This window comes from Elephas maximus, chromosome 16 (assembly GCF_024166365.1).
Source record: "Elephas maximus indicus isolate mEleMax1 chromosome 16, mEleMax1 primary haplotype, whole genome shotgun sequence".
NCBI lineage: Eukaryota > Metazoa > Chordata > Mammalia > Proboscidea > Elephantidae > Elephas > Elephas maximus.
Window position 1 is genome coordinate 3,396,772 of NC_064834.1, and position 21,675 is coordinate 3,418,446.

General features: G+C 54.8%; 1 protein-coding gene across 4 annotated transcripts in view; it reads right to left on the minus strand.

The window, feature by feature from the left end:
• Positions 1 to 256: 256 nt before the first annotated feature.
• The window catches only part of OGDHL (oxoglutarate dehydrogenase L), a 29,931-nt gene continuing 8,512 nt past the window's right edge, over positions 257 to 21,675 (minus strand). For 3 of the 4 annotated variants that reach the window (XM_049854641.1, XM_049854642.1, XM_049854640.1), the window contains 20 exons: positions 19,304 to 19,406; positions 18,784 to 18,899; positions 18,482 to 18,636; positions 17,527 to 17,673; positions 15,805 to 15,895; positions 12,353 to 12,532; positions 12,077 to 12,205; positions 10,342 to 10,521; positions 9,800 to 9,952; positions 9,153 to 9,255; positions 8,422 to 8,550; positions 7,481 to 7,631; positions 6,527 to 6,654; positions 5,331 to 5,509; positions 4,022 to 4,093; positions 3,784 to 3,909; positions 3,623 to 3,695; positions 2,064 to 2,227; positions 1,719 to 1,873; positions 257 to 1,010 (listed from right to left, as the gene is read on the minus strand). In XM_049854641.1, coding sequence (XP_049710598.1) covers positions 887 to 1,010; positions 1,719 to 1,873; positions 2,064 to 2,227; positions 3,623 to 3,695; positions 3,784 to 3,909; positions 4,022 to 4,093; positions 5,331 to 5,509; positions 6,527 to 6,654; positions 7,481 to 7,631; positions 8,422 to 8,550; positions 9,153 to 9,255; positions 9,800 to 9,952; positions 10,342 to 10,521; positions 12,077 to 12,205; positions 12,353 to 12,532; positions 15,805 to 15,895; positions 17,527 to 17,673; positions 18,482 to 18,636; positions 18,784 to 18,899; positions 19,304 to 19,406 — 2,658 coding nt within the window. In that variant the 3' untranslated portion in view covers positions 257 to 886. The remainder of the gene's footprint in view (positions 1,011 to 1,718; positions 1,874 to 2,063; positions 2,228 to 3,622; positions 3,696 to 3,783; positions 3,910 to 4,021; positions 4,094 to 5,330; positions 5,510 to 6,526; positions 6,655 to 7,480; positions 7,632 to 8,421; positions 8,551 to 9,152; positions 9,256 to 9,799; positions 9,953 to 10,341; positions 10,522 to 12,076; positions 12,206 to 12,352; positions 12,533 to 15,804; positions 15,896 to 17,526; positions 17,674 to 18,481; positions 18,637 to 18,783; positions 18,900 to 19,303; positions 19,407 to 21,675) is intronic. The other variant, XM_049854643.1, reaches the window with a different exon arrangement.

The following is a 21,675-nucleotide window of genomic DNA, read 5'->3' on the forward strand; positions in this document are numbered from 1 at the left end:
TGGTGTAGGAAAAGCTAGATAGCCCTCTGTCTCACAGCTTCTCCAGTGTCTTTGGTGGGGAGCAAAACCAACAAAAGGCAAATGAGGGTGATGCCAAGGGATTTAAAACACTGCCTGGTTCTCCAAGGAAATCATGCGACCGAGGCAGATATTTTATCTTCCATGTGTTCATTCTTTCTCCTATCCCCTGCCCACTCTAAACCACTGCCCCCACCACCACCTCCTACATTAAAACATGAAGACAGAAAAGTCTCTTAAGCATTTTTTTATTTCTCTATTATTTGGTTTTCTACTTTGGTGCACATGAACTGCAGCTGTATTTCACGTGGAAGCTGACATATCTCATACGACAGAACACACATCAATCGCCCCAGCACAGCTTTGCTTCACCTGGCTGTTATTGCTGAAATCTCTAAGACCACAAAGAGAACATTCCTTTGAATCTACAGATGAACAAAGATAGGGGGAGAGGCAGCTGGATCTGCCAGGATGGGTAAGCCCAAAGAAATGGGTCTCCCAGTAGATGTGTTTACAGACATGAATGACAGAGAAGTCACATAGAAAATTCCAGAAAAACTATGAAGGACAGAGTCACATACAAAATTCCAGAAAAACCAGGGCAGCTGGGGAACACTCAGTAACTGACATGCTATCTCTCAGAACCCTCTGGCTTGCTCAGTCCCGACAGAAATAAACACGAAGGCCAAAGTCGGCATAAAGTGGTAGCCAGCTTCTGGCCTCAGTCGCTGAGTGAGTGTACGTTATTGCAGGGCCTCCACACAGCCCAGGTGCCCCTCTCCTGGGTGGGAAGCACTGCACCTCCCTGTACCGGCCCCCTCAGCCCCAGCCAACCCCATGGCAAGACTGAGGCAGGCCTTGCCAAACCCTAGAACGTCTTGCCCTCAAAGGCCTTAAGATTGAAGGCAGTGTCCAAAAACTTCTTCAGTGACACCAAGTGTGTGTTCCTGTTTCCTGTGGCCGGTGCAGCTGCTGGGTCACGGCCAACATACCTGGGGAAGGAAAGACAAGGTAAGAGGGGGCTGGGCCCGGCATTCCCCCACCCCATGCCACCCCAGGACAGCAGGGTGGGAATCTACCTGAGGAAGTTGCAAAGCCTGACTTCCTGCCCCAGCACACTCCCAGCAGGCTGCAGGCCCAGGACAGACCTGGTTACCAACCACAGATCAGGGAGAAGCAGCTGTCCCCTCCATGCCACTGGACCCCAAGACACCCACAGGGCAAGAATGCCATGACCCAAAGGCTTCTGAGTTTCTCATGCTCGTCTCCCATCTTGTCAGGCACCACGCGGGCCTTTGTGTGCATCACACCTCCCCCTGTGACCATCCTGCTCAACAGCTGAGGGCCTGAGGCTCCAAGAGGCTAAGTAACTGGCTTAACCATGAAAAGCAGAAGGTTTGAGGAAGACGCTCTAACTCCATTCTGGCTGCAGAACAGAAACAAATGTTTGCTATTTGGAAAGGTGTTACTGGTGATCCTTGATGCTGGATGGGAAAACCGATCTGTCAGTGACAGAGCCATGGCCACCGGCCTAATCCCTTGGTTTTCAAATACATCCCAGAGAAGGGCAATGGCTAGTTCCTAGCCACACAGCCAATGGGGTGTGCACAGCCTGGACAGGACCTGGGGCTCCTTTCCCTGCCCTGGGTGCTATGGGCAGGCCTGGCAGGGGTGGCAGCGGCCCCAGGTCTATCCTGTACCAGATGGGCCGTGCCCGGCTCAGGATGGTCATGAAGCGCGGGCTGATGTAGTCATAGTAGCCCATGTTCTTGTGCTCCTCCTGGCACCAGACCAGCTCTGCGCCGGGGTACTTCTTTGCCTCCTGCTTAACCAGGTCAAAGGGGAATGGAGAGATCTGGGGCAGGGAGGGAGAAAGGGGGCATAGCTATGGGAAGGGCAGCATGCCCAGGGCCTAGTGGCCAGAGGAGCCACAGGGCCCCCACCCACCACCCCCACTGGCCCTGGCCCTGTCTGGACACTGCTGAGCACCAGGAGCTGGGATTTGACTGCCTGCCATTCTGGCTGGGCGAGGGGCTCAGACGCACCTGCTCCAGGCGTGTGATGGCCACCTGCTCCTCCAGGCCCTGGCTGCTCCGCTCCTTCACCAGGTCATAGTACACCTTGCCCGTGCAGAAGATGAGCCGGCGCACCTGCTCAGGAGCCTGTGCTGCGGCCCCATCCTCAGGGATCACTCTCTGAAAGCTGGTCCCTTGGGGGACCAATAGAGCATGGCGGGGGCATGAACACCCAGAGGCACCAGCACCCAGGAAAAGTCAGTACCCAGGGGGCATCAGCACCCAGAGGAACACCAGGCACAAAGGGGCTGGGCAACTCTAGAACCAGGCCTGTATCCCCAGCATCCTCAGGCTCTCCCTGGCCCCAGTTTTAGATCTGTGGCTACAGTGGGCACCCTTGAGCCAAAAGATGGAGCAGAGGACAGATGTCATTCTGAGATGTCACAGGGAGGGGAGTAAAGACAGAGGCTGTAGCCAAGACAGGGCCCTGGGAAGCATCAGTGTTTCAGGTTAGAGTGGGGGTGACAAAGGGGCCTGGGAGGGAGACAGAGAAGGAGCTGAGGTCATGCCCCTACCTAATGATGTCATCACCTGCCCCAAACTGCTCCCTCTCAGCTGCGTCTGTCTCCTGAAGGGCACACCACCCCTGCTCCCAGTCTCCATGCCAAAAAGGAGGGGATGCCTTGAGAGGCAGCTGCACGTTCCTCCCTTGGCCCCTGGAGCCAACCCACCATATCAAAGGCTGTCAATTTTTACTTCTAAAAACTAAACAGGCACTTCCTGAGTTCACGCCACATGCCAGATGCCACACCAGGCATGGAATAAAAACCTCCAAGGAAGCTACTCATCATGCCCCCCACCCCAGATGAGGACACTGAGGCCAAGTGAGACCAGGTGGTCCAATCCCAAAGCACAGCTCTTACCTGCCCACACCGGCAGGGAACTCTGATGCACACAGGCTAGAACAAACTCCTGAGCATGCCTGAGGCCCTACCTGGCCTGCTGGCCCCCACTCCCTTTGGACTGAGCTCCCAGGCAGCTCTGCTCTGAGCTTCGGGGACTCCTGCTCCCCCTTGACTCTCCAGGTGGTCCACATCTCTTCACCCTTCCACTCTTGATTCCAACAACTGGTTCTTCAGGTGTTTCATCTGACCCTGACCCCCAGGTAAGTTAGGCTGAGAGATCCTGGAGGCGTACTGGATCTTGAGAGCCAGTCATGTCTGTCCGGCTCGTGAGTGCACAAATGGATGGATGAATGAGTGACTGATCCCACAAATTCCACCAGACCTAGGCAGACCTCCACCAGGCCTCCTGCTGCTAAGCTCGCCTCCCCTGCAGGTGGCTTCTGAGAGGCCCAGGCACACTCCTCTCGCCCCAGTGTCCAGCCCAAATGACCCCCAGCCAGCTGGCCACCATACCGACCTCCACTCCTGAAGCTGGTGGGCACTGTGCTGGGAGCTGCTACGCGGCCAGCAGCTGCAGACAGGGGAGGACAGAAGAGCCCCAAGAGCCGAGGCCGGGCCGCAGGCTTCCAGGTCCTGTATCAGAGGCCTCCCCAAAGTGAGCCACTCTGTGCCCCAGTCACGTACCAGACACCATACAGTCAAAGCTGGACTTGGCTTCCGGGTGCCTCAGCAGAGATTTGGGTGTGAAGATGATCAGCTGGAAGGGAAAGACACCCAGCTGCCACCTCTCCCCGCCTGGCCCAGGCCTATTCTCCGGTCCCTGCGATGGAGTCAGGAGGACTCACCGGCTTGCGGAAGGGCAGCAGGATCTGCCGGCGCAGCACGTGGAAGTAGCTGGCCGGCGTGGAGCAGTTGACCACAATCCAGTTGCAGTTGTAGAGCTGGCTCACCTCAAAGTCCTCGGTGAACACCTGAGGGAATGGGGATAAGGCTGGGAGTGACACCCCTGCAGCGCCACACAGCCCGGCCCCTCTGGGCACAGCAGGGCAGATCCCTGTCCTGGAGACCACAGGCAGCACTCACGGGGTAGGCATCTGAGTCATCATTGCTCATCTGCAGGAACCTCTCAGGCCTCGCCGAGGAGTGCTCTGGGCCCTGAAACAAACACCAGATGCCCTGGGCCAGCCCAAGCGGGAAGCAGGGTCTGTCACGCTGGACAGATGGCCTGGCCTTGCAGGGACCCTGGGGACAGAGAAAGCAGGGGCACCCAGAGGAGTCTGGGAAGGCTTCCCGGAGGTGGTGACTGAAAGGAGAAGAGCACCCTCGGAGGGGCATGGCCGGAGACCACATGTGTGCTGCATGAATGCATGCGGCAGGAGGAAGAGGTGAAAAGGCCCCTCCCTCAGTGGGGACACCCCACGGACCCCATATCACAGACACCGGCCAGGCCATACCAATCCTCCCTACCCAGCCTGGCCCAAGCTCCACCTCCTGAGAAGCCAGCCTTTACAGCTGGAAGACCCTGAACAAGTCACATCACCTCTCCGCCTCCTGTCCTCACACTCAACACAGGAACTAACGGATCTGATTTCCTGGATTGCTGTGTGAAGTGCTTAGAACAGCAAGTGCCTGCCTTTTAACAAGCCACTCAGAGATAACAGAAGCTATGGTTTGCTGACCAGACAACTAGTCTAAGCTGAGCAGGACCTCAGAGACACCCACTGCAGCCGACAGTCCAGGGCTGGGCAGGGCCAGGCTGTGACTGAACTGGCCTGTACCCATGCCCGCCCCACCAACTCTGCCTGCCCAGCCAGGCCGCACCCCGACCCTGTGGCCCCACGGCACACTCTGCCCCTTCTCCTCCGTTAGCTCAGGGGCCTCCACCCCTTTCCCTGGTGTGTGGCTGCACAGGCTGGGCATGCCACAAGGGACCAGAGGGCAGGCAGGAGAGCAAGCAGAGGTTCAAATCCTGGCTACTAGCTGTGTGACCCTGGGCAAGCCACTCCACCTCTCTGTGCCTCAGTTTCCTCATCTGGAAAGCAGCAATTGCATCTCCTTCACTGAGATGCTGCCCGCACGTGCCAGTACATAACCACATTACATAACCAGCTGACTTACTCATGGAACCCCACGTGTGTCAGGATAAAACTCTGCTTCATAGGGTTTTCCATGGCTAATTTTTCAGAAGTGGATCGCCAGGCCTTTCTTCCAAGGTAGACTGGAACCTCCAGCCTTTCGGTTAGCAGTTGAGCATATTAACTGTTTCCACCACCCAGGGACTCCAAAACCACATTACACAGAGGGCCTTAGAAGTGCTGGCACAGAGTAACCCTTCAATGCATGCTCTTAATTCTCTCTGGTATTACTAGCACCCCTGGCCCCGTGGCCTCACCATGCCTTCCATGCCATGGGGCAGCAGCAGAACGATGCCATTGTGCCGCACCCACTTGGCCTGGCCAGTGCTGATGAACTGGTCGATGATGCACTGGGCCGTGTTGTGGAAGTCACCAAACTGAGCCTCCCAGAGCACCAGGGCGTTGGGGCTGGCCATGGCATAGCCCAGCTCAAAGCCTGAACAGAAGACACCAAGCTAGAGCCTGCCACACACTGTCACCAGGTGGCACCATCCCCGCCCCTGCCCACCCTTCCCAATGGCTCTGAAAGAGCCCATGGACTTCTGGGGGCTCAAATGCCAGGATTTCTGAACATGCCCAGAGATGTCACCCTCAGCCCTGACCCTATGCACAGCCAGGCTCAGCCATGTCCAGACCCAAAAACCCATTGCCATCGAATTGATTCTGACTCAGAGCGACACTATAGGACAAAATAGAGCCAAACCATAGGGTTTCTGCGACATCTTTCAGACCAGGTGCCAAGTCGAAAGAAGACATGGGGGCTGTCTGCCAAGAGGAGCCCTCAAAACCTGTGCAGGACAGCTGAGGGAAAGGGGCAGGGACAGCCACAGAGGTAACTCCCAGCTTGGATGGGGAACTCCCAGAGGGGCTGGCTGGACCCCTGGCAGACAGGAAGGATCGGGCCAGCTAATGATTGAGACAAGGGGCCCTGGTCCAGGAGGCAGCCCAGAGCCAGGAGGGGAACAACCAGGCAGGGCTCCTGGGGTGCGGGGCATAAGCAGTGACATATGAGCTCAGGAATCCAAGCAGAGGGACCAGGCCAGGAACAGCTGGTCTAGGGGCCAGTTGATGCTGCATTCCATGGTGGTCTCTGGGGGGCTTTCTGTATGGCCTACTGGGGCTGGTACCCAGGGAAGGGGGTCTAGTACCCACAGAGCTCCACCCAGGCAGGAAGGACCACTCCCTCAGGTTTCCCCAAGGGGCCAGATGGGCCAGGAATCATCTCCAGGTAACCTCAGCCCAGGAAGCACTGCAAGCTCTAGTGAGTGCAGCCGGGCCACTGGGTCCACCCCACAGCCTCTGTGGCCCCTGCCAGGTCCTCGCCACCTCCCTCTCAACCCCAGGCCCAGGACACAGTCAAAACAACACAGACAGGCCACCTTGCATGCCAAGTCCCTCACTAGCCCCCAGGATTCCCAGGGTCCATGGACCCGCAGGTGGAGCTGTGACCTACCCAGGACTCCATATTCCGAGAGGGAGCTGTTGCACACGGTATAGGGGGCCTGGTCAGGCCAGAGGTGGTTCATGGGGACACACGTCCTCCGGTCAACATCCTGGTCATGGAGGACATGGTGGCGGTGGCTGGAGAGAGAGGAATGAATGGGCAAGGCCCACAGTATGTGCGCCAGGCAGCCCAGCCCCCAGCAGGGACATAGCTAGCTCATCACTGGCCCAGGAAGTCTGGCCAGAGTCCCCATAGGGCAGAGATGCCAGGAAGGCCTTGGAAAGCCAGGGCCCCTGGTCTGCTCCTCTAGGACGGCCTCAGAAAGCCAAGGCCCCTGGTCTGCTCCTCCAGGCAGCCTTTCCTCTGAGCTGCATGGTCAGTTGGGGGCCTGAGCACTGTTCTCCACTGCTGGAGCCCACAGACAGTGGACTGAGGTCCTGGAGAACAGACTTCAAGTCTCTGCCCCTCTGTGAGCCTTGGCCCTGCACGGAGAGGCCTGATGAGACCTGCCTGCCATGAGGAGCTGAGACAATCTACTGCCCAGGAATGTCCTCACCAGTCCTGCCCGACTCGGGCTTACACAGGAAGGACCCTGGCTGAACCCTGAGCCCCAGCAGGACTAACGGGCAGCTCAGTGGAGTGGCCTCCAGCCTGGTTAGGGCAGGGCCAGCAGCAATTAGTGACCTGATATGAGAGAGGGTACTTGTCAAACCCTGGGAGCCACAACACTATAACTTGTTGACAGGGCAATCCAGTGACTTGGCTCAGCCAAAGGCCCTCTTTCAGCTCCTCAAACGAGGTGGGGGAAGAAGAAAGGGCTGCTCCACTCCAGAGGGCCTGATGTAGACTCTAGAGGACCCCAAGAAGCATACCTCCAAGCTCTCGATTCCCCCACCTGCTCACTGGGGACAGCAAGACCCAGTCTGCCAAAGAGGGGGACAGGCCTGAGAGCCCTGCCCTCACCTAAATGTGCCCCTCTCCACGTCCTGCCCGCTCAGCCGCACATGGATACCCTCCTGAAGGAGGGAGCCGAAGGCCATGTACTCTGCCAACGCCCAGTCCACTGTTCGGTTCTTGGTCATGTCTGCCCGGCCCCGCAGGATGCGAGAAAGGCCTGAGGAAAGCAAGCAATGACCTAGGGCCACCAGCGCCTTGCCATCCACCTTGGACAGCTGCAGCACCAGGTGCCCCCACCCCCTAGCAGCTCTCACCCCAGCCTCCAGCCAATACAACAGTCCCCTTCTTGAGCCCACCATCGACCAGCCACAGGCCCTCCTGTGGGGTACGCACAGACCCACCAGAGCATTCCCAAGGACAGCTGGGATTCCCACCATTAACTTCCTGGGCTTAGCAGGGGTGTGTAGGTGCCTTGCTATTGACATAGGGCTCTCCAGGCTTCCCAGGCAGAGACCACTCTGGTAACAGGCAGGGAGTGCCCCCAGCAGCCAGCTACCTCTCACAGGCTTGCCCGGGGGCAGGAGAGCAGGGAGCAGGTGCTGTCGCCTGTTATTTCTCCTGGCCACTTACAGGCAAGCTCCACACTCCCATGCCATCCTCCCTGTCTGTACAATCCTGCCCACCTTCCAGCCCCACCGTGGGATGCCCTCGCTCCCTGCCCTCCTTCTCCCTGAGGCAGGCACGCCCCAGCAAAGGTGTTTGGAAAATCCAAGGTGCTCGACTTAAGACTGGTCACCAAGCCCCAGCTGAGAGGGTGACGTCCAGGCCTGCCTGACTCTCCGCCCGCCCTAAGAGGCACTACTATCACAGGCCCCTCACAGAGCAGCAAGCCAGGCTCTGAGCTGAGCTGACCTGCACAGGGCAGGGCAGGGCAGGGATACAGGACAGCTGGGCACAAAGGCCAGGTTGGGGCAGCCGCCCATGGGCAGCAATGAGTGGCACCGCACCTGTGTGGATCTTGAAGCCCTCCAGGGGCACAGAGCTGGCCACGGTTCCAATGTGGGTCAGTGTGTCTTCAGGAATGCCGGTGGCTGGGCACGTCATGCTTTTGGGCTCCCCGTCCACGTTGAAAAAGCCTGCAGGGCAGACTCCACTGTCCACTTTCAGGCTGGGCATAGGTCCTGGGACCGTCTTCCTGAGACCGAGGGACCCATCCCTCTCCTTAGCCCCACCTAGCACTAAGACTCCACCCTGAGCCTCAGTCCCCCTCCCCTGATCCCACCGTTGGGACCTGTGATGACCAAACAGCCACCGCTGCAGCTCCAGCCTCTACCAAACATCCTCCCTCTGGGCCTGGGCTCCTGCTCTCGCCTGGATCTGGGGTGACAGCTGACCTAGCCACCCCCATTCTAGCCCAGCTTCACCAGCGAGGTGGGGGCTCCTTGTGGAGGGGGCAGCAGGCCTGGAAGGTAGACAGCATGCTTCAGGCAGGGAGGATGGGGCAGGAGCACGTGATCACCCCCTTTCCCAAGGGTCTTCTCTCCCTTGGTGCCCACCCCACCTAACTCAGCCCCATCTTTCCAGGGAACATCCCTCTCCCTCCCTGACCTGGAGAAGCCTCCGGGCCTCAGGGACTGCCCTTGCCCAGGGCTGCTCCAGTCCTGGTCCCCAAGCCACAGTGGAGGGCCAGAGCCCAAGGTCCAGGCAAATCACTCTGAGCTGAAAGCTGCTTGCTCACCCGGCCAGGGGGAGTCCAGCCAGTGCTTTATATCCAGGATCTTCTTGTCCTTGGATCTGCCAAATGCCTCCTCACAGATCCGGTCATACTTGGCAATTTCCTCCTGAAATTAGGACAAAGTGTGGGTTGAGGGAGCAATGCCCTGGGCAGCCAGAGGCTGGGTCTGCCCAGATTTGTAATCCCTGGTTCCCCTCACCAACTTCTGTAACTCCCTCTCCACTGGCCTGCAGGGACCTCATGGCCAGGGTCAAAGTCTCAGAGTTCAGGGGGCTCCTGGTAGGCCTACCGTGTGCTCAGCTAGGGGTAAGAGAGAGACACAAGAAGGACTCACAGCCCCTGCTCTCAGAGCTCCCCAAGGTGGGGGACAACACGTTCACAGACATCAAAGCCAGCTCTGGCTACCTCCTACAGGAAGCCTGCCCTGACTCCTGCCTGAGGCAGGCTTCCCTCCATCGCAGCACTAATCACAACAGGCCACTGGTTCACTGGATTCTTGGCCTCCTCCCCACCAGCAAAACCAGGACTCTTGGGGACAGGGACCATAGTAGCAATTTCTTTAAATCCCCAGTGCTCAGCAGTCACCCCAGGGCTCCCCTCCCCTCTACCCCAGGCTCCATCCAAAGCCTGTCCCAGGCACCCACATCCACCTCAAATTCCTGAAGGGTGACGGTGCCCTCAGCAATGAGCCTGTCTGCATACTTCTTCAGCACAGGCACCTGTCTGTGGATCTGCTTGTACATGAGCGGCTGCGTGAACATGGGTTCGTCCATCTCATTGTGGCCACGCCGGCGGTAGCAGACCTGCAGAGGTGGCTGGGTGGCTGAGTCCCTGCCCCAGTCTGTGTGGTTGCTGCAGCACTGGGCCTGCATGGTGCCAAGTAGGGCACGCCCACCCACCCACCTCTGGATGGCCAGCCCCTGGCCTCTGCACAGATTGCTCTCAGGGGTGCTAAACCCTCCCTGTCCGAGAAGTGTTCCTAGACCTGACTGCCGCAGGTGCTGAGATGCATGCAAGGGGTTGGGCAGCCACACCCTCACCCTCAGGCCCCCCCAGGCCACCTGCCCCTCGCTCTGCACAGCAGGGACAGGCATCCACACCCTTACCCTCCGGCCCCCCCAGGCCACCTGCCCCTCGTTCTGCACAGCAGGGACAGGCATCCACACCCTCACCATTGGGCCCCCAGACCCACCAGGTCCACGACAACATCTTTGTTGAAGGTGTTCCTCCACTCAGCTGCCACACTGCACACGTATATCACTGCCTCTGGGTCATCCGCGTTCACATGAAAGATGGGTGCGTTGACCACACGGGCCACATCAGTGGGGTACGGTGAGGAACGGGCCATTCGGGGGTCCGTAGTAAAGCCAATCTGAAGAAGCAGGAGGAACTGGCAATGCACAGCTAGACAGGCAGGCGCCTGCCTGAGACCCAAGCAGGTCTTTGCCAAAGGGTACATGGGGTATGCGCAGGTGGGACAAAGAAGGTACAGTGTGTGGGCTGCAGTCAGAAACAGCAGCGGCTTCCACGCAGACCAGCCAACGGCAGGGGAACCACGCCGGCTCTCCTTCTCCATAATCATTTTCATACAGTGCAAAGAGTCACTGGGTGGTGCAAATGGTCAGTGCGCTCAGTTACTGAGAAGTTAGAGGTTCGAGTCCACCCAGAGGCACCTCGGAAGAAAGGCCTGAAGATCTACTTCTGAAAAATCAGCCACCGAAAATCCTATGGAGCACAAATCTACTCTGACACACACGGGGTCGACATGAGTCAGAATCGACTCCGTGGCAACTGGTTTAGTTGGGAAGGCAGGCCTGCAAAAATCCCACTCCCACCGGTTATTAACTGTACAATCCTGGGCAGGGTACTTAAATTCCCAGAGCCTCAGATTCCTCACCTATAAAAAGGGCTAATTGAAATACCTACCTCACAGATGCAAATAAAGTAGTTAACAGGTTTTATAGGCCACAAGAAGAGCTGTTAGTAGTCACAGCCGCCTCACACAAAGGCACTGCGACCAGGTAAAGCCACAGAGACGAGAGCTGACTACTGGCTACCAGGGGCAAAGGGACAGGGAAAAGGAGTAACTGCTTAGCTGGCATGGGGACTCCTTTTGGGGCAATGGAAAGGTTTGGGAGCTAGCTAGAGATGATGGCTTTACAACATTGTGGATGTACTAAATGCCACCAAACTGTACATTTTAAAATAGTTACATTCATGTTATGTGGATTTTACCTCAATAAAAATTAATGTAAAGTAAAAAAGAAAGGCACTATTATGTTCTAGGACCAATTGGAAACCTTGCTGGTGTAGTGGTTGAGCTTGGCTGCTAACCAAAAGGTCAGCAGTTCAAATCCACCAGGTGCTCCTTGGAAACCCTATGGGGCAGTTCTGCTCTGCTCCCTAGGGTCACTATGAGTCAGAATTGACTCAGTGGCAATGGGTGGGTAAGAACAATTTGTTCATATAGATCTACAAGTAACATCTAATTGCATATCCAATCTCCGTGCTAGGGACTTGCAATATAGGTATCCACTTCATCTTACAATCTTCTCTATGCTTTATATATACCAAAAAGCCTATTGCCATTGGGTCAATTCCGACTCATAGCGACCCTATAGGACAAAGTAGAACTGCCCATAGGGTTTCCAAGAACCGGCTGATGGATTTGAACTGCTGACCTTCTGGTTAGCAGCCATAGCTATTAACCACTGCCCCACCAGGACTCCCTATGCTCCCCATATATTGGGATCCAATTTCACACAGACCAGGAAGCTGAGGCTGAGGGGATCAGGCGACTTGTCTGAGGCCACACACTGGGAAGTGGCAGAGCAGGGGGATTAGAAACAGGAGGGTCTCACTCTTCCCACCAAACTGCTGCCTGGATTTCCAGGGATGGACGTGCTGACCAGGAGCCCTCCCCTCACCTGGTTGTTGACGACAACGTGCACAGTGCCATTGGTAGTGTAGGAGGGCAGGTCGCTTAGGTGGAAGGTCTCGTAGACCACACCCTGACCAGCAAAGGCAGCGTCTCCATGCACCAGAATGGACATGACCTGCAGGATCAGGATGTGAGCCAGGGGGACCTGCCTTGCCCCAGCCCTGCTCCTCCACTGCTGAGACCCTAAGCCCAGCCCACCAGAGCCCAGCCGCCCCCCCAAACCCACTTCTCCCTCCTGCCTTGGAGCCCAGAATGAGCTCACCTTCTTGCCCTCCAAGTCCCCACGGTAGAACTGCTCAGCCTTTGTCTTCCCTTGTACCACAGGGTCCACAGCCTCCAGATGGGATGGGTTGGCCACGAGTGACAGAGTGATATTCCTATTTGTAGCCCGATTGATCCTCTCATGGTACATGCCCAGGTGATATTTGACATCCCCGGAGCCCTGAAGGTTGAAGACAGGTGGATGGACAGATACTCAAGCCAACAGTTGGCTGGGACATTCCCACGATGCCAGCAAAGGCCTGGGTCCTGCTCTAGGAAGGCTGCACCGTCCCTGACCCATACCCTCTTCTCACACTACTCCCTCATCACACTTCCCCTCACCACCCTTCCGGGCTGGTCTGAGGAGGCTGGTTCCTCCTGGGCCCATAGCACACCATCCCCTCATCAGACTCTGAGTTATTGACCACGGTCCTCGCAGCGTTATCAACTGCAGTGCACCTAAGAAGGGTCAAAGAAGCATGTGGTAAAGAGCCAGTAAGAAGGGGCCAATTACAGCAGACATGAAAGTAATGGAAGGAAGGAGACTCATAAATGGTGCTGAGACCCCTGGCTGGGCCTCTGGGAAAACAAGGAAGCAGAATCCCTACCTCACTCCTCACACCAAAGTGATTTCCTGATAGATCAAAAATGTGCAGAAAAATGTGAAGAAAACATGACAGACATGTTTTATGATCTTGGAGTGTGGAAGAGCTTCCTAAAAATATGTAAAACTCAGCCACCATAAAGATGTCGTTGCTGTTAGTTGCCATGGAGTCAATTCCGACTCATGGAGACCCCACGCTGCAGAGTAGAACTGTGCTCCAGAGGGTTTTCAAGGTTGTGTGTCACCTTTCGGAAGCAGATCACCAGGCATGTCTTCCAAGGCACCTCTGGGTGAGTTAGAACCACCAATCTTTGGCTAGTGGTTGAGTGCTGAACTGTTTGAGCCCCCTAGGGAAGACAGCTGAAGTCTAATGAATTTGTCATGGAGGAGCAAATCCATACATGATGCTGAGGGGAGGTGGAAACGAAGCTGAGGAAACTGCTTATAAAATAAATGCAAGCACGGGGCTAGATTTCCTCAACATGCAAAGCACTTTCACAAATCGGCAAGATAAATGAGCAAAAGCCACAAAGAGGAACTTAGGGACAGAGAAACAGAAACGGCTTTAAAGCATATGAGAAGATATTTAATTGAATTGATGACAAGGAGGTGTAAGTTAAGACAAACTTTTCACCAATCAGACTGGCAGATTTGGGAGAAGCCATGAGGCCATGGGTGGGCTCACCGAGGACTGGTGGGTAATTGCCTCATACACCTCAGCCATCGCCCAGCAGATAGATATGCTCACTCAGACCTGCATGCAAGCATGCTTGCTACTGCAGCTTCTCTGAGGACAAGTAAATCAGTGCTGCACTCGGAAGCTGTACGTGGGCTGGTGTGAAAATGACAAACTGCCAAGTGAAAGCAGCAGGTGCCAGGCTGTGGCCGAATGCTCCACGGCCTTCTGCAAATCCGGCTGCCAGGAACAAGCGTGTGTGTGTCTGTGTGTGTGTGTCTGCATGTCTGTGTGTGTGTCTGCGTGTATGTCTGTGTGTGTGTGTCTGCGTGTCTGTGTGTGTGTCTGTGTGTGTGTCCATGTCTGTGTGCGTGTCGTGTGTGTCTGCGGGTGTGTGTGTGCGTGTCTGCGTGTGTGTGTGCGTGTGTGTCTGTGTGCGTGTGTGTCTGCGTGTGTGTGTCTGTGTGTGTGTGTCTGCGTGTGTGTCTGTGTGTGTCTTGTGTGTGTCTGTGTGTGTGTGTCTTGTGTGTGTGTGTGTCTGTGTGTGTGTGTCTGTGTGTGTGTGTGTCTGCGTGTGTGTGTGTCTGCGTGTGTCTGCGCACCTGCATGGAACACTTCTGGAAGTACATACCTAAACACAAACAAAAACACAGATAGACACCTGCTGCGGTGGAAGCCTCGGGGGGCAGGAATGGGGTCTCACAAGGGAACCTGACTCGCTGCGTTATCTTTTTTTTTTTTCAAAAACAATGATCATATTTTCTTTTTCAATTAAAAGAAGTTAGGCTTATTCCTTGATCAGACCTTACACTTTACACACGGGTATCATCTCCTCGATTCCTCACACCATTCTGGGGCAGGTGCTTTTATTTCCATTTTACAGAGGAGCATGCTGAGGCTTAGAAAGGTGAAGTTGCTTGGGTAAAATGAACAGGACTGTGGAAAAATTCTGGGCTGGGTGCCCACAGGTAGGGCTCTTGTCCCAGCTCTGGGGCAGTCATTTGATGTGACTCAGTTCAACAAGCGAAGCCCCTGTGTAGACCCTGCCTTTGCCCTGCTACCAGCCTGGAGGGAAAAACAGGCAGATACCCACATGTACGGGCATGTACATGGGTGCACATACATACACGCACAGCTTTGCACATGCACACACGTGTGCACATGCATAGAAGCACACACTTATGCACACATACATGGATTACACATGGATGTACACATACTTTGATGCACAATCATGCACACACATGCATGCACACATATGCACACATGTATGCACACACATCAGTGCACACGTGCGCACATGTGTGCACATACATGGATGCACATATGGATGCACATACCTATATGTGCACATACATAGGTGCCCAATCATATGCACACGTGTATGAGTACACACACATACATACGTGCACACACATACATGCATACATGCATGCACACACACATGTGCACACACATAGATGCACAATCATGCACACATACACATGTGTGCACATACATGACTGCACATACATATGCACACGAACATATGTGCACAAGGGTGCACATACATACATACACACACACACACATATGTGCACATGCACACAAGCAGGCTGGAGAAGGCCAGGGCAGAAACGGTTCTGAGGGCCAGGGAGGCAGGCAGCACTCTGAAGAAGGGGGCAGAGGAGAGGGGAAAGCAGTGTGATCTGGGGGCCCAGCAGGGGCAAAGGCCTGGGGTGTGAAGCGGCAAGATGTATATGTGACCCCAGAGGGGCTGTGAGCAAAAAAATGTCCCCTCAGCTTTCAAAGAGCACAAGAGACTGTCCTGACTCCCAAGGCAAAACAAATCAGTGAGGGGCAGTAACAGGACTTTAGGCACAGAGGCAGGACCACACTTGCTGCACTGAAGAAGTTCAGGCCAGCCCCTGCAGCTCTGGGCCTCAGTCTCCCCAGCCATCCAGCCAGCCCAGGTATCTGAGAATCACCAGCTCTCAGTCTACAGCACTTGCTCCAAAAGCCCCCACGAGTCTCACGCAATCACCCCCAGCCTCTCACCCGCTCTTCCTCCTGTCCATCTACCTCGGGGGCTGTCTGAGCCTGGACACTCCTGTGCTCCTGACCCAGCCCCTCCCCAGGTCCCTCCCAAACACCCTGCTTCTCAAGGGCTCCACAACCTGGGCTTGGCACCCACCTCATCTGCTGCCTCCAGCTTGGGGTCAAACTGGCAGAAGATCTGCTCCAGGTCCTTGCGGATCACGTTGGCCAGCACGTTCAGCCTGCCCCTGGGGCCAGAGGGGCTGTGGTCTCACTTGGCACAGAGGGCACCTCCCCTCACTGGCCCAGGATCACCACGCCCCCTCAGGGAGACAACAGTCTGCACATCTCAGACCCAGGTAGGTGGGCCAGGCCCTTAGCACAGGGAACCCACTCACCCCATCCCAAAGCTCAACACAGTACTCAGCCCTTCTCGTCCCAATCTGCCAAAGCATTTCAGCTGCCCACACACATCCCGCCCCCCAGCCCAGCTGCATCTTGGAACAAGATATGGAAAAGGGGGTTCAATCGACCCTAAGAGGACTGTCCTGGGCACTGATGTCTGGGGGGCCCAGAAGGCAGCCAGGAACCCAGAATTCTCCAGCCCAGCCTGAACATCCAGACCATCAAGGGGCATTTTATCCAGGGGTGGGCACCAGTCCAATGCAGTACAGGGGTTGGCTCAGAACGTGCCCCCTACCAGCCCACCAGCAGATACCAGCACTAGGCCCACACAGAACCTTGCCTAACCTCTAGTCTGCCTAGCCCTGCAGTAGAAGGGTAGCCCACGCACAGGTAGGCCTCACTTCTGCTCTCTGGGGATAGGGCTTGGGGGCTACCAAGAGCGCTATGCACAACCTCAGCACCTCTGGGACAAGCATTCCAGCCTCCGAGTCCCCTCCCCCACTGTGGAGACCTGACCTGGCCTGGAATGGCCCCTTGTCCTCCCAGAGCCTTCCTCAAGGCTGAGAGCCTGCCCAGTAGACACTGTACAGGCCCCGATTCTGCCCCTGATTGCCAAGACCATCCCACTCCCCCAGCCCCTAGACCTAAAACTATGTGAGCACCATTCCAACCCAATCCCGAGGATAGTTCTGCCTGACCCCTCTGACCAGACACAGGGTGTTCTCAGGCCCTCAGAGCCAAGAGTCTGTGACAGATAGAGCCCCAGGCTCCTGGAGGCCTTGCCCACAGAACGGGGACTCTCAGCACCTCAGATGTACATGCCCCTCGTGCCAACGTGGCCGCGGGCTGGCCCAACTGCAATCAGTGGCCAAGTCTCCCTCAGTCCCAGGAGGCTTTGCCACCAAAGAACTGTTCATCTGTCCCCATGCCCCACCCAGCAGGGCTCTGACCACCGTGGTCTCTTGCCTCCCAGGCGTCACTCCCTGCTAGCCCTCAGGCTCTAGCTCCAAGGAGCAAGCCTATCAAGTCTTCATCACAGTCCTAGCCAAACATGTGGTCAAGTTTGCAGGAGGACAGAATCCCTGGGTTCAGCTCCAGAAACCTGTCAGGGGATGCCAGCCCTGGGCCACTGGCCCCTTCACAGGTCTCCTTGTCTATAGGAACCCCAAGGAGCACAAAAAACCCTTTCTAAAATCCAGCCCTTTCTGAGGGCAGCAACAACATGGCAAGAGGAGGGTGTGAGTATGAGAGAACCCAGTTATCCCTGGATCTGTGGTGCTAGCCACAGGCCAGCCCTTTGTGTGACAGGTAGGCCAGGGCCCAGGGACTCTGAGAATTTTCCAGGCCACACCCTACCACTCCCAGGTCCCACCAACAACCCTCCTCTGACTCCCATCTCCTTTCTTCTGCCTCAGCCCTGTGGGACTGGAGGAGAATGGGCAAGGCTGGGGGAGGCGAGGGGAGTGGGGCCCACCTGTGAGGCATCCCCAGGATGACGGTCTCAATCCCCATCTCACTGGATTTGTCGATGATGGTCTTCAAGGCAGGAATCATGACCTCACAGCCCTCCAGGCCGAACCGCTTCTCTGAGGACCACTTGCGGGCCAGGAAGTCTTCAAACCTGCATGGGGAGAGAGAGCAGGGAAGAGCTGGGGCCCGCAGGGGCTGTTCATGAGGCAGACTGCTCATGTCCAGGACTGAGGACACTGAAAAGCCACCTCCTTCTACAGAACCTAGGACCCTACACAGACCCCACCTTGCCACCCACCAAAAAGCACAAGGTCAGGGGAAAGGCTTGGGGTCCTCAGCTTAGTCAAAGGCCCTTGCGTGCACTACCCCACGACCCTTCCTAGCTGCCCCCCGCCCCCACTTCACAGTCAAACTTCTCCAAGGAGTCATCTCCATGGGATGCCTTTCGGCCCTCTCCCCTCCCACACACACCAGAAAGCATGTGCTTGCTGAGGCCCCAAGCCCTCCGCTGCTGAATTCGGATGTTAGCCCACCCACTACCTCCACCCGGAGGCAGGCCGAGGGCTCCTCCAAGCCCTTGCAGCCCTGGGCAGATGCAGCTTTAGAGAAGGTTGATGGGCAGAGCCAGCCACTGCCCCATCCACTTGGGGGTACTGCTGCATGCACTCCCAGCCCTGAGCCATATTTCTGCCCACACATTCCCACAGCCATTCCTGTCACCTCTGTCCTCGCTCAGGGTGCAGACTGAGCCCCCCGGAGCCCCTGCTGTCATGGTCTCCTGGAGCCCAGCCCTGCCCACCCGCTCAGCTCTATGAGGCAGTTCTCCTTCAAACCACCCCAGCACCTGGTCCCCGTGCCCTCCTGAGGCCCCACACCAGAGGCACGGCTGCTCCAGTCCTGCCCTTCCCTAGCAGACTCTGGGGTGCTCCACAGGGCCATCCTCGTGGCTGCTGGCTGACCTCATGGAGCGCACTAGCCGGGCCAGCAGGGTCCGCTTCTCCTGGCTGGAGAACTGCATGATACCAGGGGTCTCAAACTTCTGCCGGATCCACTGGCACTGCTCCACATCGTTGATGAACATGAACTCCAAGCCAATGTGCTGGCAGTAGGTGCTCTGGGGGGACAGGTGGGGTCTCCACAAGGAGTGGGAAGAGGCACCAGGGCCCAGGAATCAGGAACGGAAAAGGAAGCGCCCTCCCTTCCTGGGTCTGACTCTGGGGAGTTCCCTCCAATGGAGCCCGACACACCTGCCTGGGCTCACCTCCAGGCGCCGAATGATCTCCCGCAGAGACAGGGTGCTTTCTGAGCCCCCGATGAAGGTGGTTGTGGGCAGCTGGAACTCCTTATCTAGGTCAGCCTCCCGCAGATCATAGAAGGCTGTAAGGAGGTGCAGCAGAGCCCCAGGCAGCAGAGTGTGAGATCAGGCCTGATGGGCCCAGCAGTATCCCCTGATCCCACCAACAGCCTCCCCAGCACCCTCCCCCAGCTCCCAAGAAGCCCAAGGACCTTCTGTCAGCAGGAACAGTAGACGCATGCAGTGAGGGGCCTGCACAAGTCTCTTACACTTCCTGAGAATGATCCTCAGTTCTGCAAGATTTCAGGTAAGACACCATGCAGTGGTGGGCAAGGGTCAGAAAGGAGCCAGTGGGCTGGCCTCCAGGGCACACAGACCCAAAGGCACCAGCTCAGTCTGCCCTCCAGAGCCTAAGAGCCTTTTCCCCTGGCCAGGTGTGCCAGCTGTTTGGTGCTGTAGGACAATGCGAAAGGGTTAGGATGCTCACCCAACTTATCGATGGTTGTGATTAAATCTGAGGGCACGAAGGAGTCCAGGTCTGCATCCAGAATGCCCAGGGGGTCCAGCTGGGCCACATGGTGGCCCCGGATCTGGGAGAGAGGGGAAAAAGCTAGAGCTGGGACCCAGCAGGACAGATCCTCACCAAGAGTGAGGTTCTCTGCCCCGGCCCTCACTTCCGGCTTCAGAATTCCATGTTTCACATCTCCATCACCCAGTCACTGTACCATTTGCCTATGAGACCCCCACAGGCACTAGAGTGGTGGGAGCTCAACATGGTTTAAAAGTACAACATGCAGCTGGCAGAAAGAAGAAAGGATGCATACACAACAGTGTTCACTGCGGTACTGTTAGTAATCCCAAAATTCTAGAAAGTTCCCAAGTGTCCATCAAGAGAGGACTGGCATATGGATATGGTAAATCCACACAGGGCAGGACTACAGAGCTATTAAAAAAGGAATGAGGAAAATCTCTATCCACTACTGCAAGGTGATCTCCACAAAACACTGTGAAGTGAAAAAGCAAATTACAGAAAAGTGTGTGTGATATATACATATACACACAAACATTCTTCTGATGTCTGTATACGTACACACACACAAACATCAGAAGAATAAACCATAAAATAAGAAAACGATTATCACTTGGGGAACATCTAGCTCAATTGGAATAACATAGTTTATAAAGAAAATGTTCTACATTCTACTTTGGTGAGTAGCATCTGGGGTCTTAGAAGCCTGTGAGTGGCCATCTAAGATACTCCACTGGTCCCACCCCATCTGAAGCAAGGGAGAATGAAGAAAACCAAAGACACAAGGATAAGTTTAGTCCAAAGGGCTAATGGACCATAAGTACCATGGCCTCCACCAGACTGAGTCTGGCACAACTAGATGGTGCCCAGCTACCATCACCAACTGCTCTGACAGGGGTCACAATAGAGGGTACTGGACAGAGCTGGAGAAATTGTAGGAAAAAATTCTAACTCAAAAAAAAAAAAAAAAAAAAAAACAGACTTACTTGTCTGACAGAGACTGGAGAAAGCAAGAGAGTATGGCCTCCAGACACCCTTTTTCCTCAGTACTGAAGTCACTCCTGGGGTTCACCTTTCAGGCAAAGATTAGACAGGCCCATAAAACAAAACAAGACTAAAAGGATACAGCAGCCCAGGGGCAAGGACGAGAAGGCAAGAGGGAACAGGAAAGCTGATAATGGGGAACCTAAGATCAAGAAGGGTAGAGTGTTGACATGTTGTGGAGTTGGCAACCAATGTCACAAAACAATATTTGTATTAATTGTTTAATGAGAAGCTGGTTTGCTCTGTAAACCTTCATCTAAGGTACAATAAAAATTAAAAAAAAAAAAGAAAACAATTATCAATTGAGAAGGGATGAAATAGGTTGTAGGGTTAGGGATAGAAAGTAGATATTTTAGAATATATCTTGCTTGAAAGATTTGACTTTGGAACCTTGTAAATATTTTAAATAATTATAGAGCAAAATCAAATTTTAAAAATCGAAAGTTAAAATGAAACAAAGGGATGAATGTACATCGCGACTGACTGAGGGCATATTCCCTAAGGACAGAAGACTCAGAAAAAATCCCTAAGCTCTTTTCTATTGCTAAATTGGTAGTGGTCACATTAGGATTGTTATTCTATGACTATCGTATGTGGGTTGTGGGATAAATCAAATAAGTAATTGTATTTGTGTCTATGAGAACCTCTATTTTTTGACGTTTTAACGGAGACACTGACATAAGAGTGATGAGGTTAAGGAAAACCCCAAGTCCAGAATTTAATGTACCTACAAGCATCAGTAGTATAATGCCATAACATTGTTATCTTTTTTAAAAGTATGTGTTTCCTGGCTCTGACCACTGAAAAGGCCTAGAAGTAATGACCAGACCCATAGCAATGAACACTCCTAGTGGCCAGATTATGGATTCAAAATACCATTTCCCAGTGAAAGAAGCCAAAGCTCCTTGGAGAGCTGGTTGGGGCAGAAAATGTACAAGATGAGCTTGGAACATGTTGTCAAGTCAGATAGCAAGGGTATGCTCCCACACTGCTAGGGCTGTGGATAAGGGCCACATTTCGAGTATCAATAAAGATACTGTCTGTAACAGACTGAGACTCATCAAATGTGTTTAAATTCATGCATTTGTATGGTACTAAAAAAAGAACAAAACCTTCATTGGTCACCTTTGCAGGATGCAAGGAAACCACCTCATAATTGAAAAAAAATCAGAAAGTCATGAGAAAAGAAGCATTGATCCTGCCTTCCCTATACAATTTGTTCCTCAGAATAAAAAAAAGAGTTGACAAAGGGGAGTTTCTCTTAATAGGAGTATTTCAGGTAATAA